The sequence below is a fragment of the Fukomys damarensis genome, unplaced genomic scaffold (genome assembly GCF_012274545.1).
Source record: "Fukomys damarensis isolate Sample0158 unplaced genomic scaffold, DMR_v1.0_HiC HiC_scaffold_24, whole genome shotgun sequence".
Lineage (NCBI taxonomy): Eukaryota > Metazoa > Chordata > Mammalia > Rodentia > Bathyergidae > Fukomys > Fukomys damarensis.
Window position 1 is genome coordinate 20,466,888 of NW_022900936.1, and position 15,582 is coordinate 20,482,469.

General features: G+C 35.5%; 1 protein-coding gene across 2 annotated transcripts in view; it reads right to left on the reverse strand.

The window, feature by feature from the left end:
* The window catches only part of Ncam2 (neural cell adhesion molecule 2), a 454,995-nt gene that overhangs the window by 173,539 nt on the left and 265,874 nt on the right, over window positions 1–15,582 (reverse strand). For both annotated transcript variants that reach the window (XM_010608552.1, XM_010608553.2), the window contains exons 4-5: window positions 9,588–9,731; window positions 2,905–3,042 (exon numbers count right to left, since the gene is read on the reverse strand). In XM_010608552.1, the coding sequence (XP_010606854.1) occupies window positions 2,905–3,042; window positions 9,588–9,731 (282 nt within the window). The remainder of the gene's footprint in view (window positions 1–2,904; window positions 3,043–9,587; window positions 9,732–15,582) is intronic.

Here is a 15,582-nt window from a genome sequence, read left to right on the forward strand (position 1 = left end):
CCTGTATCTTCAACATAGTAATGAAGACTTAGTTCCTACCTAAGTCAAGAAGTTTTATGGCAGAAGAGATAGATGATACAGACTACTTCATTGGTGCATACTCTGTTTATATAAGCCACAGGGCAGAGCAAGGCACAGGCACCCTTGGAAGCGCACCTCATGGCGGGTACTACAAGGAATCTAGCAAGGATATTTTTCAACTCATTGTTGAAACAACATATTATGAATTGGTAGGATGGAACAAGAAGGAAAATTTTGCAAAGAACCAACAATGGAATGAAGAGTAAGGAGAAAAGTCAGTAAAAAGCCAGTGAGAAAGTGCAGAATTTGAACTGGGGATAAATACATATAGCAAGAGTCAGATTTTGTAATTGAACAAATATAAAACAATGTGGGATAGTACTGCTTTGATTATTACTATTTGCAGTCTCAAAGGTTTCACTAAAAAATCTTCAAGGGATTTTATGAGAGTTATAACAAGGGAAAATATCCTCAGAATCTCAATATTTTAAAGGAGCCAGTAGGCAGGACAAGAGCCAGCAACACTTGAATAGAGACAGAGCTTTCCCTGGCTGGAGTCAAGGAGAAATGCGAGAGCCAAGCACAAGCTGTCTTGACAGAGTCGCACTGCCTTACTCGGTGGAGGACTGAACCAAAGGTAAATCCTGTGAAGGTTGTACTTTTGAAGAAAACTGGTTCTAAGGATTCTGAGGTATGAAAGTTTGTGACTGTGAAGGGAAAAGGTTTCTAGTTGGCACTGTGCAAACAAAGAATTCAGATTAGGAACTGTGACTTATTTTGTTAGAGGAAAGTGGGAGGAGGAGGGCTTGCTTTGGGGAAGATCAATCTGACTCAGACAAAACAGGGCGTTTTCTACATGAATGCTCTGATTGGCACAGCATAGAGCATTCAGTATTTGTTACAGATTCTAAAATGTGGAAAAATATAGAACTAAATATTCGAATTTGAACACAGACCATAAATGAACTTGAAGATTCAAACTTTGATATGGATGCATTTTCATACTCAAATAATCATTTCTTCAAAAGAAATATAATCATAAATACATTAATATTCTCAGATTATAATATGCAAACAAGGCATGCAATAAATGTATCAAAGAATATGGTGAAGTAGAAATTATGATATCAAAGGTGATAACAAAAATTAGCATACTATGTAAACCAGATGTTTTAATATAATATAGTAATAAATATTTTAATATAGAGGTACATATACTTATTGTATGTAATAACTTAATAATTATGAAAGAGTAAAATGCTTATATACTCTTTCCTATAAACTTGGAACTTTTATATTTATATATATATATATATATATATATATTTGGAGTTTTATATTTATCAACTAATATTTAATATCCTATGTACATAACAGAATATAGAGCACAGACTATTTGCCTCCATGAATCTTTTGGGAAACCAAAGGTTAACAGATGAAGCAATAATTAAACTAAATAGTCACTGTTTGCTACCCTTTTTATTTTATACAATAAATAGATGGGAGATGCATATAGATCCAAATGAAGATATAGATCCAGATATAGACAGACACATCCATACAAAAAACTCTTTGTTTGCTCTGAAATCTTCCTGTCCTGAAAGTCAAATACTCCACTGACTATGGTATTATAATTACTGAGCTAAATGCATCTAAAAATGCCTCTGAATAATTAGATCTCCTCTGCAGACCCGGTTTGTATACAGCTGAATTACAGGTTGTTCATGATTGAATACAAAAGAGAGAGGCCAGTTACAAAGGATTTGCTATACCAAGAAGAGCCATTTTAATTTTTGCTTGAAGGTAAGGTAATGGGAAGCTCTGAAGAATTACTAGGCTGGAATGTTTGGTAGAGAGGTAGGTGAGGCAGTGAGATTAAGAGAGAATCCATTATTTTCCTCCTTTCTTGTGTGTTTTTTTCTGTCTTTCTCTTCTTTCCTTTCCCCCACTCCCCTCCCTACTTCCCTTTTCCATTTGGATCTTTTCTTCCTATTTTACATTATCTATTATATATAGGGAGGGGTAGAAGGGGCAAAGGGAAGAAAAGGGAATGGAGAAAAAAAAACAAGAAACAAGATATATCATGTATAGGTACAAATTTTCAATGATGAATGTGATCATAATGTATACCCAAAATGCACCAATAAACTTAATGGAAAAAAAAGAGTAGAAAACCCATATAGCAATTCAAGAAAAAATGAAATGAAGCTCAGCACCCTCAAAGAATGGTGTTAAAATAGAAACAACAGGACATATGTGGGAGAAGTTAAAGGAATACAGTGGGCCCTCCACACACTAGAAAACCCAAATGGGGACACTTGCCAAAACTTTAACACATGTTCTAGCCTCACAGAATAATTTATTAACCAAAAAAGGGAATATAATACAAAAAGCAAGTTTGATAGGAAACATATCTCACTGGCTTCACAGACGTAGATATTAATGTCTATTGATATTTGAAAAGTAATTTTCTGAACTCAGTTCTTAAAGTTGAGAGATGCAGATAATGTGCAAAATTAATTTAAACAATAAAATAGGTGATTTATTTGACTGAAAATATAATCTAGTGTGATACTTTACAATGTTTTACTTAGCACTGTTTCCGCAAGTACTCACACAACAAAAGGTAGCTTCCAGACTCAGGAAAGCCATGTTAAGGAGGCAGCCGAATAAGTCAGAGATCCTGCCCATGAGGATGACAACAGTACAATGATAGAATGGTAGGATGACAGTGACTATCAGAGACATGGGTAGACTTCTCTTAGGCACAAAAATTATTCATGAAGGAAGTACTGAGTGTGGGGTTAACACACTTGCCCTTTCAATACACATACAGCTGAAATGAACAATAGGAAAAAAAAACAAGAAATATCTGTTACTTACCATTAACAATAACAATAATATCACGGAAGTCAATTTCACCCCTAGCTTCCACTCTTCCCTCACATCTGTATATCCCTTCATCACTTTTATTGATGTTGAGGATCTGTAGATTATTATTGGCCAACATAGAGAACCGATCTGGAGAGCAGGCAAAGGACAGGAAATGGTATTAGCAACTGAAGGCTGAGTCCAGTGTGCTCCAAATTACTAAGAGTTCAAATATGGCACTGGTCTGACACTATCAAAGTTTTCATCAACAAACAAATTCAAATTTGAAAGTAAAATGTAATTTCATGGCTTCGGCTTCTCCACTTCACATTGCCCTGTTATACCATTTTTTGAAAATACATTCAAGACTTTATTTCCACATAAAACCGTTAGGCTATTATTTTCCCTTTGGTGCTTTGAATGCAGAAATAACACAAAAAAGAACAATGTAATGAGATTAGATATTGCAGAAATGAAAACTTTTGATGGCAAAAATGTAACAACTTGGGAATGGAAAGGGTTAGAAAATGTATTCAATTTTCTACCTCAACAATTAAACAAATGGTTTTAATACTCTGAAGAATAGATTAATGGTACACTAGCATTCAAATCACATAAAGAATTTAAATGATTTAAAGCTTATATTTATGTAAGGAATTGTTTTATGGCTGAAAGCAAGATAATCTTTAAAAATGAATAGATTAGACTTTAATCTTATTTTAGTTGTACTTACATTTTGTATGCATACACATGCTTACATACAAAACAAACATATAGAGCTTGTATTTTAATTCATAATATAAAATTCTATGGTAATCAAAGACACTGAAACAGCCTATCAACATACCCCATTATTTTGTAAGTCTGGCATCCTTTGTGATTGCTGCAATTTTGTAGTTCTAAAATGTTTTTTTTTATTATTATTATTATGTCAAGCAGTTCTAAAATCTTGTTTTTCCTGCTTATGTCAAGAATTTCTTTTTTGGGGGGAACTGGGGATCAAACTCTGGACCTTGTGCTTGGGAGGCAGATGTAGGAACCACTGAGCTAAATCCCCTCCCTATGTCAGGAATTTCTTACATGTCTCTTTTGAAACATTTTGAACAGGTGATAGCTTAAATTCCATTAATTAATGCATCAATGAGTATTACTAAATATCAATTTAGCCTATAGACACCATTTAATATACATTGCTTAATAAGTGACCCACAATCTATATCTACTTTGGGCCTTTTGATCAGGTAGAATTGCAATTAATTTAGTGCTCAAGTACCTAGAGTATTTATAGTCTAAGGGTCACCTTTTGAACTTGTAACATTTAGTCTTCTTCCACTATCTCCTGGCTTGTAACAGATAGTAGGGAAATCATGGAAACCACTTGTAAAATAGGTAGAAGTCCCATCACCTGGATACCCGTATCCACAGAGTAGAACTCTGCGTGTGCCATTGCTGTCAAATGGACATGCATGATTGCGACATAAACCGCTATGGCAATAGGCCATTCAAACTGGGGAGTCAACTTGTCATACCAGTTCCATAATAGGACAGTAGAAGTGGGAAAGAATTGGGAAAGAAATAACACATGCAAGACACATCTGGCGATAGACCTCGATGGAAAGAGACAAGCAAGTAGGTCCATGTTGTGTAAGACATAACTAAAGGGAATGGGAATTTGCAGATTCAAAGGATACTTTAGGAAAAAATGCTGACTATAAAGGTAGAGTCACATGGTTCATGATTTGTGAACTTTTCCTGTTTTTTTCTTTAGGATGACCCTATGAACGGAATTTAAAAAAAAAAAAAACAGTTTATTCGGATGGTTTCCTTTAGTAAATAAAAATACTAACATGAAATTTTCTCACCAATGAAAGACAAGGAAGAAAGGCAGTGTTTTTTTTTTCTACCTGGAAAATTTTAGTTTCTGTTACTTTTACTAACTTTGAAAAAAAAATGTTAGAACTTTATGAAAACAGCAATGCCTTGTAAATCTGAACATATGTTGAAATACGTGTTCATGTCTATAAAATGTTTCCACAAAGGAAACAAACCATGAGAAAACTGGATCTGCTACATTCCAAATGTGTATGTAAAGGTTGTTAGCAAATTACTGAAACAAAATGTATCACTGATACCTATTTCCAGAAAATATCCGAAGAAAGCACTTCTTCAGGCACTCACAAGTATGGGCTTTAGAAAATCGTAACTGCTACAGATTACTTGTGCATGAGTCAGATCGAAAATGTCCCATAAAAGACTCGTGTGCTAGTAAGGTGCCTGGAGCATACGCTCAAGCAGATTCATTCGCTGAAGAATTGCATAGCTGAATGTTCTGCTAGGAAGTGGGGCCTGGTTTGAGGAGGCCCAGTTGGAAGTGACTGGGAGGGATATGTTCTTCTTCTCCCTGAGTCCTCCTCTCTCTTTCTGCTTCCTGCAGAGATGAGCAGCTGTCCTCTGCCAGCTGCTTCCACTAGGCTGTTTAGGCTTAGAATTCAATCAGTATTGGACTGAACGCACCGACAACTGTAAGCTGAATAAATCTCTCATTCATGAAGTTGTGGATGTCAGCAATTTTCTCTCAGCAATAGGAAAGTGATCAGCATAATCTAATTTTATTCATTATAACAGAAAACTAATTGTAATTATCAAATTTAGAAAATACTTCAAATCAGATACTATACACACACACACACACACATCAGCAATTTTCTCTCAGCAATAGGAAAGTGATCAGCATAATCTAATTTTATTCATTATAACAGAAAACTAATTGTAATTATCAAATTTAGAAAATACTTCAAATCAGACTCTATACACACACACACACACACACACACCGGGGATCAAACTCAGGACCTTGCACTTGCGAGGCAGGCAGCAGCACCACTGAGCTAAATCCCTGACCCTCTTTATATTTCTTCAACCAAGTTATTTGTTTTTTTTCTTTTTTTGGTACCGGGAATCGAACCCAGGTCCTTGCCCTTGCAAGGCAGGCCACCAAAACACTGAGCTAAATACACGGCCCTCAACCAAGTTATTTCTAACTCCTTTCTTTTTTACCTCACTTTACACCTACTCAGTGGTTTCCTTCTCATTTCAATCACTATCTTCATTTTGCCGACTCAGTTTCCTCCTCAGATCAGATTATTCCTCTGTGTTCTGTGACTATTTAACAATCTCTCAGATGTATCTTATTAGAGGGGATGTAAGTACTTTGATCTTAGCTTTTCTAAAATTTAGCTCAATATCTCTACCTGCTTTTCTTCAATCTATGTTCACATAGTTTTACAAACCCTTTACACTGAGCTATCTGCTTAAGGAAAATTGCAAGTTATGGAACTTTCTTCGTATAAGTCAAATTCTAAGACACCCTTCACATATCCATCTAAGTGGGCATAGCCAACAGAACCTTATGTGCTGTCACCACTGCCTTTATCATTACTTAGTCTAAACCAGTGGTAGTGAACTTACGGCACATGTGCTGAACTGGGCATGCTATCACCAAAAGCTTTAGAAGGTTTGCCATCACTGGAAAACTCTTCTCTCTCAGCATCTACTTCTTTAGAACCTTAACTGTTCTCAGGGCCTGAAATTTTCCCTTGAATTCCATCCCAGTCACTTTCTTCAAATAAATAATATCATTTTCAAATATGTATTTAGACCATGTCACTGCCTTCATTATATTCAGTGATTTCCCTCTGGATAAATTCCAAGTCCCCTAAGAAATGTCAAAGCATGTTTCCTGCCTAGCTTCTTTTCCTATTAGCTCTTGATTAAGATACACTAGTTATATTTATCTAATTATATGACTATGCAAGTTGCACTTACTTAAATTTTCTAGAAGTAATGAAGTTATTGTAGTTTCTGGAGTGTTCCATGCATGCTGGCTTTGACCTCTGCCCACTGCACAAGCTGTTCACTCCTCCTGAGAAGACCTCTCTCCCCTTTTCTGCCTAATCACCATCCATATTTAAAGACGGTATTTTCTCCCTGGCAGGCATTTGTAACATTCTCTCTTACATTAACTAGCTTAGGTATGCTTTTCTTTTTGTACTTTTTTGCTGCACTTTCCTAAAAATAAACTTAGTGATTTCTGTAATTATCTCACTGATTTATCTATGTCTGTATCTTTACACTACTGTTATTATTATTATTATCACTATTTTGAAGGTCATGAACTTGCTTTTCTTGTTAACTAGCAATTAACAGAATATAGAATTCTAAAGAGTGTAAAGTTAATAACTAGTAACTGTTAAATGAATAATTTATAGTAGAAAAACAGATTATATAAAATTTTTTGAACATAATTTTCTTTACAATTATTGATACAGAAAGAATGCTAACATGAGATGTTAAGCAAAGTACTTAAAAAGCTCATGAGAGAATTTATAAAGTCATCAGTGTTGAATGAATATCTGTATATTCCTTCATGAAAAGTGGCACTCGAAGTCAGAATATTCAACTTTTATAAAAAGAAAATTCCACCTTTACTTCCTATATGCTTGGATTCTTTAGTGCATGGATCTCTCTTCAAAAGCAACATGGAAAAATTCTACTTAAATTATTCTGGAGGAATTGTGATTATGGATATAGACCCTATATCTACTATCAAAGTATAAGTGATGAGTATTTATAACCTTTCATTATCTTATCTGAAATATATAAACTTTACTTCCATTTCACATTAGGACAACAGAAAGTACCAAGATCCTTTATGCCTACATTCCTTTTAACCTCTGCATTCTTTCATTTCAGAGTTACAAACTTAATCATTCATTAACTATAAAAAGGAATTATAGAAAACCAAGAATATTACTTCTCGTACCCCATAATAAGTGCACAAATTGTTCCACAGCAATATATGTGACAGGTTTTTTCCAACATCACAAGGTTAGAAATGTTTGACCTTTTAAATAACTCTCTTCAATAATTTAAATAATATTCAAGGCCTATTACTTTCACTTTTTGTTTTTGTTGTTTTTGCCACCATATAGTTCAGGTTTATGTTTCATTTTTAACTCCAGTGAATTTCTGTACATTGCATTTTCTGTTTAAATGTAATCTATATACATGTAATGTTAGTAGAACTAATTGAAAAGATTTTAAAAGCTCAGTAAGAATGAGAAGAATAAATGAAATAAATGGAATTTATTGAGGATTCAATCCCTAACCAAATAATTTATTTATTAAGTTAATCAATATTTAAGCATGTGTAGTGTGTAATTTCCAAACTTTCAATAATTTTTGAATGGAATAAAATAATCTATTTTTCACACATGAAGAATTGATAAGGGGCACAGCAATTATAAAAGGTCTTCAATGACTCAGGGCCATTGAAAAGAGTAACCAAAAGGACTGCATACTTACATCATTCCATCTTAGTTTTAGGGGGAAATGGTGTAAATTGTATGATAGCAATACCATTGTCCATTCCCAACCCCTTTAACTATCAGTCTTTCCTTAATGATTATCCTTTCTTTCGAGGATTTGTTCTACAAGATTTAAAATTATGTAATTGGTTCAAAATCTTCCTGTTAATAAGGCTTATGATAAATCATATATATGGCACTTCATATCAAATAACCTGAAAATGTGTAGACATTGTTATCTATTAAGAAAAGAAACAACCTTTTTATGATTACAAGAAAAATAAAGCTAAAATATATGGTACAATATAGTCATATGATTTGTTAATAAAAACTGAAACAGTTACACTAAATAAGACAAGAATAAATTAAGTATCATTCTTCATTAACAGTGAGTTTTTGTCAAAATCTACAGGCACTGAATGTGTCAAGCTCAGAAAAATAATCTTACACTAAAAAATTACTATTGAACATGATTATGATACATTATCTTTACATATTCAAAAATAGATACTCTACTTTCTATCTTTTATGCTGTAAAAATTTCATCTCTCAAAAACACCAAATGGAAGCATCCAAGATAGGAAATACTTTTAAGAGATACAATTATTTTGTACCTCTGTGCAATGCAGGTGCATTGAAAATATTCTAAACTGAAAATGCTCCCCATGCACAATGGTAAAGAAGTATAATGTGAGCAAATTATGCTTTCAATTTCAAATGTCATGTTATTCTGGAATTTTAGCTCAGTCTGAATCAAAATCATGAAGAAAATTTGAATAAATGTTCTTTCTGTTATACACATGCATTTTTCCATAGTATTTCGAACATGTAGGTATCTTTTAAAAATGGCCTGAGAATAATAAACAGGACTTATAAAGGTGTTAAGCTTACCTATGCAGAGCTGTTAGAGCTATGTTTGAATTATAATATATCACATCACTATGTATTCTTTTTCCTCCATATTATTTTGTTGAAAAGTGTATTAAGTTTTTCTTTCAAATACATGTTAGTAAGCAATCTTTTAAAAAAATAAATATCATAGTCTTAGGAGGGCAAAACACTTGTCACAATTGCTCACCTCTACCACCAAAGGAGACACAGGAAATATGTAACTATTGGGCAGGGCTATGTTTCATAAGAACAGGTCCTGGTTTTGGCCTGATGTCCATGGTTGGACCATCTCTAGGCTACACCTATGAAGTTGTCAAAATGATTGTTTGACATTTTAGGTCAAAACTTACATTTTTTAATTGGCCACATTCATCCAGCATTATCACAAGTTGCAATATTTTTAGAACATATAACTTAGGGAGTTACCAAAATACTAACTGTCGGAAATAGTGGTGACTTCCTCGTTATGATACAACCAGCTGACAGCAGGTGCAGGTGAGCTGCTGACTCGGCAAACCACTTCCACATCCTCTCCTTGCTTGAATTCTTGAGGAGATACAACTTCTCTGAAAGTGAGTTTTTCTGTATCCAGAAAGTAAAATAGTTCACAAGACAATCATTACTTTTCACAATAATACATTTTAGAAAACGTGTTTATTATGCTATGGTAAAATAATTAGGTAAGCCTTAGTCTTTTAAAATGTTAAACCAAATAAAATAATTCCTCTGCTTATAAGTTCTTATTTTATTGAGAATAAACTCTAGAGTTATTACAGTGCCATAGTACATCCTGTGAACTGGAGGTTACCCCATAACTGATCCATTTCACCTCCATCCTAGACACTGTGCTTCAGAAACAACTCTTTTCCTCATATTCCTTTGAGTTTTTCAGATTTACTCTTGCCCTGGACATTTATACTTCATAAAATTCATTCAGATTTCTGCCCAGACCCTTTCTATGAAATATCAATATCTCTCCCCATTCTGCTTTTCTTACACTTCTATTCCAATTAATTTCTTTTCTTTAAGATTTCATAGCATGTATATATACCATATTCTTTTTTTTCAATTGCAGTATTTATTTTCTAGGACTTAGGCTGGCAATAGACAGACCTCAATGAAAGGAACATAGATAATTTTGCTTGATAAGAATTTTCCCGAAAGTAAGCATTGTTGTGACACTAAAGATTTCATGTTTTTTTCAATCTTCACAAAAACAAACAAGGTGATGGGGGAGCAGTGGTGTGGTTCAGACCAGCCTGGCTGCAGACAGGTCCCAGCCAGGGATCCACCAAGAACCCAAGAGGCTCAGGCAAAGCCACACAGCCAAGGCCTACCAAGGAAGGAGCTGCACAGGTGAACAGTTTTCAGTTAGAGGCCCACCCCCTAGCGCCAGATATGGAGGAGTAGCTCTGTGGTCAGACAGGTGTGGTTACAGTCAGGCAGATCCCAGCCAAGGATCCACCCTGACCCCATAGGCTCAGACACACTCACCCAGTCAAGGGCCCACCTGGAAAATAGCTACACAGGCACACAAGCTTCACTTACAGGCTCACCCCTATACTCTTTCTGGCAGAGACCCCAGCCAGAAGGCTACTCAGACAACAGGAACTGAGGAGCACAGCCTGAGGCCAAAGGCCCTCCCAGAGAGCACGGCATAGAAACCCCAGCAAGAGGCAAACTTAAATACCATCCCAAATGTACTCAGGCCCCAGCCAGAAGCCTGCCTAGAAAACAGGTGAGCTGAGGGATCCAGAAGGCCACCATTCTGAATCCAGGAAGTTTTGTATTGGGGAGCAGCACAACAGAGGCCTCTTGATGGCTTGCTGAGAAATGAAGACTACTGAGTGATCACAGAGTTGTTTCAACAAAAGCAAAGCAGGCTGCGTCTCTTGTAATGAGAAGACATGCAAACAAGTCCAACCAGACATCCAGATCACTTAATGCAACCCCAAAGGGAATGAGATGGAACAATCTATACTCACCCCCACCCCACACTCCCTGAACTGGTAACAAAAGAGGATCTGGAAAAAATCAAATCAGAAGTAAGTACTCAGATATCAGCAAAGGTTGTGCCCATAGTGCAAGACATGATTAATAAATCTAGAGTAGACATAGATAAAAAATGGAGGAGCTGAGGAACATGATGGGATCCCAACACTGGAAACAAATGGAATCCATAAAACAGATGCAAACAGATTTCAAGGAGATTAAAAACTATATAAAACAAATATTTGTGAGTTTGAGACCAGCCTGGACTACATAGTGAGTTCCAGGACAGTCTCAACTACATAGTGAGACCCTGTCTCAAAAAACAAAAACAAAACAAAACAAAACAAACCCCCCCCCAAATAACTACTAACAGACATGAAAAATCAAATAAGCACTAACACAATAGTAGAGGGGTACCTCAATACCCCACTGTCACAAATAGATCAACTAGACAGAAAACGAACAACAAGGGCTGAGGATTTAACTCAGTGGTTCCACTGCCTGCCTCGCAAGCACAAGGACCGGAGTTCGATCCTTGGTACCAAAAATAAATAAATAAACAATCAAACTCTTGAACAAATGAACTTAACAGATGTTTACAGAGTGTCCCACCCCACAAAATCAGAATGCACATTCTTTTCAGCTGCACATGGGTTGTTCTCCAAAATGAACCACATAGTTGCTCATAGAACATGCCTAAGTAAGTGCAAAGGAACTGAAATGTTCCCCAGTATATTATCAGACCATAGTGTGATGAAATTGGAGATCAAGAGCAAAAGAAACTACAAGAATTTCACAAACACACGGAAATTGTGCAACACACTTCTGAATAACAAATGAGGATATTAAAAAAGAAACCAGAGAGTTCCTAAAATCAAATGACAATGGCAATACAACATATTGGAATCTATGGGACGCAATGAAAGCAGTCTTATGCGGGAAATTAATAGCACTGAATACACATATTAGAAAAACAGAGCAAGTGTAATTAAATAACCTGATGCTGAATCTCAAGCTTCTAGAAAAAGAAGAGCAGGACAAACTCAAAGCTCTTTCAAGGGAGGAAATTATAAAGATCAGAGCAGAAATCAATACAATGGAGACTAAGAGAATGGTAGAAAATATCAATGAAGCCAAGAGTTGGTTCTTTGAAAGAATAAACAAAATTGACAAACCCTTAGCCAACCTTATCAAAAAAAAAAAAAAAAGGAAAGAAAAGGTCCAAATCCATACAATTAGGAATGAGAAGGGTGAATTAAAATGGTCCCAGCAGAGGATTATCAATATCTACTTGGAGAACCTTTACACCAATAACACAGAAAATACAAAAACATGAACAGATTCCTAGATTAGTATGTATGACCAAAGTCGAATGAAGATGACCTAAAAATTCTAAACAACCTAGTATCAATCAATGAAATTGACAATGTAATTAAAAACTCACCAACTAATAAAATCCATGTCCCTGATGCCTTCACTGCTGAATTCTACAAGACATTTAGAGAAGAACTACTGTCACTACCATTTAAACTCTTCAATGAAATTAAAAGGGAAGCAATACTCCCAAATTCATTCCTGGAACCTACCATCACCTTCATCCCCAAGGCAGAGAAAGACCTAATCATAAAAGAGAACTACAGGCCAATCTTGCTAATGAACACAGATGTAAAACTCCTTAATATGATACTGGCAAATAGAATGCAGAAGATCATCAAGAAAATCATACACCCTGACCAAGTGGGGTTCATCCCTCGGATGCAGGAATGGTTCAACATAGGCAAATCAATAAATGTATTACACTATATTAATAGAGCCAAGGACAAACACCATCTCATCATCTCAATAGATGCAGAAAAAGCACTTGAAAAAAATCCAACATGCATTCATGATGAAAGCCCTACAGAAAATTGGAATAGATAGTCTCTACTTCAATCTCATAAAAGTCATCTAGGAAAAACAAACAGCCTATGGTCAAAAACTGAAATCCTTCACACTAAAATCAGGAATAAGACAAGGATGTCCACTATCACCACTACTGTTCATTACAGTTTTGGAAAAATTAACCACAGCAATTAGACAAGATTTAAAAAATAAATCAATAAAGATAGGAAATGAAGTCAAATTGTCAGTATTTGCAGATGATACGATACTCTATACAGAAGACCCCAAGAAATCCACCAAAAGTCTTCTAGCCTTAGTAACCAAATTCAGTAAAGTAGCTGAATACAAGGTCAACACACAAAAAACAATAGCTGTTCTGTACAAGAAAAACAGACTCACTGAGAGAAAAATGGGGCAATCAATTCCTTTCACAATAGCATCCAAAAAAATTGAAATACCTAGGAATCAATTTAACAAAAGAAATCAAAGAGGGCTGGGGATTTAGCTCAGTGGTGCCACCACTTGCCTTACAAGTGCAAGGACCCAGATTTTATCCCCAGTACCAAAAAAGAAAAAAAAAAAGTCCTCTGCTCTGCAAACTATAGCACACTGAAAAAAGAGATTGAATAGGCTATTAGAAAATAGAAAGATAGCCCTTGCTCCTGCATAGGAAGAATCAACATAGTGAAAATGGCCATATTTCCAAAACTGCTATACGGATTCAATGCAGTCCCAGTTGAAATCCCAGCAGTATACTTACAGACCTTGGAAAAATAATACAAAAATTCCTTTGGAACAAGAAGAGACCTAGAATAGCAAAAGCCATTCTAGGCAATAAAGAAAAGGTAGGGGGTATCACAGTCCACAACTTGAACTATACTACCAAGCTACTGTGATAAAAACAGTATGGTACTGGCAAAGAAACAGACCTAAGAACCAGTGGAACATTTTAGAAGATGCAGAAACACTTCCAGACACACTCTACCACTTTATCTTTGACAAATGAGCCAAACACACTCAAAGAAGGAAAGATAGCCTCTTTAATAAATGGTGCTGGAAAAACTGGGTTAAAATTTCCCAAAGATTAAAGCTAGACCTATATCTCTCACCATGTACTAAACTAAACTAAAATCAAAATGGATTAAAGAGCTAAGTATTAAAACAGAAACACTAAACCAGCTGGAAGAGAGGTTAGGTAGAACTCTTGAAGACATTGGCATAGGAAAAGATTTTATGAACAAAACCTTAGTTTCATGGGAAGCAGCACAAACAATCAATAAGTGGGATCTCGTCTTATTAAAAAGTTAATGCACATCAAGAGAATCCATCAACAGTGTGAAGAGACAACCTACAGTGTGGGAAAAAAATTTCACCAGTGTTCTTAAGACAAAGGTCAACTATCCAAAATATATAAAGAACTTTTGAAAAATTGACCTCCCAAATTTAAAGATCCATTCAAAAATGGGCATCTGAAATAAACAGATATTTCTCAGACAAAGAAGAAATACTAAATAAAACTATGGAAAAAATGTTCATTGTCACTACTGGTCATTCGAGAAATGCAAACAAAAACAATGCTAAGATTCTATCTGGCCCCAGAAAGAACGCCTGCTGTCATGAAATCATCCAAGAACAGACGAGCTGAGCTGTGGGGAAAGAGGAACCCTGCTCCACTGCTGCTGGAAGTGTAGACTGGTGCACCCACTGTTAAAGTGGGTATGCAGATACCACAAAGAGCAGGGACTGGAAGTTCCATTTTCCCCAGCTCTTCCTCTGCGGGGTATTTTCCTCCAAGAATTAAAAGAATCATACCACAGTGACATATGTGCACTCATGTCCACAGCAGCACATTTTGAAATAGCTAAAACTTGCAAGCAGCCCAGCTGCCCGTCACCACGAGACTAGATAAAGAAAATGCATTTTCTGCTATTTTTTTCCCTTGTTACCTTTCCCCTACCCTTCCCACTTCCCCTACACCTTTAGTCCTTTTCTTCACATTTCATATTGTCAAATATCTCATTAGGACCTTATGTACTATTATAGTTTATTCACACCAGAGAAACTATTCAGTATTTACACATGACTGACTTATTTATTTCACTTAGGAGCATATCCTCAATATGTATACATTTTCCTATGAATGAATCTAATTTCTCATTCTTTATGGCTGAGTAGTATTCCATTTTATAGAAAAACCACATCTTCTTTATCCAGTTTCTAACTGATGGGCATATGGGCTGTTTCCAAGTTTTAGCTATTGCTAACTAAAATGGAAATAAAATGTTTGTAAATGGGGAGGGGGAGAGGGTTGAAGGGAGGGCAGGGACAAGGGGAAAAAAATGAGAACCAAGACCTGTCATGTAACGGTACAAGATCCCAATGATGAATGTAACTGTACTGTATACCTAAAATGTACCAATAAACTCAATGAGGAAAAAGAAAAAGAAAATGCATTTTTTTTTCTAAAAGAGTACTATTCAGCCATAAAAATAAGATATTAGAGATATTTATATCTAAATGGATGCAGATTAAGGTGATACTAAGTGAAATAAATAGGACA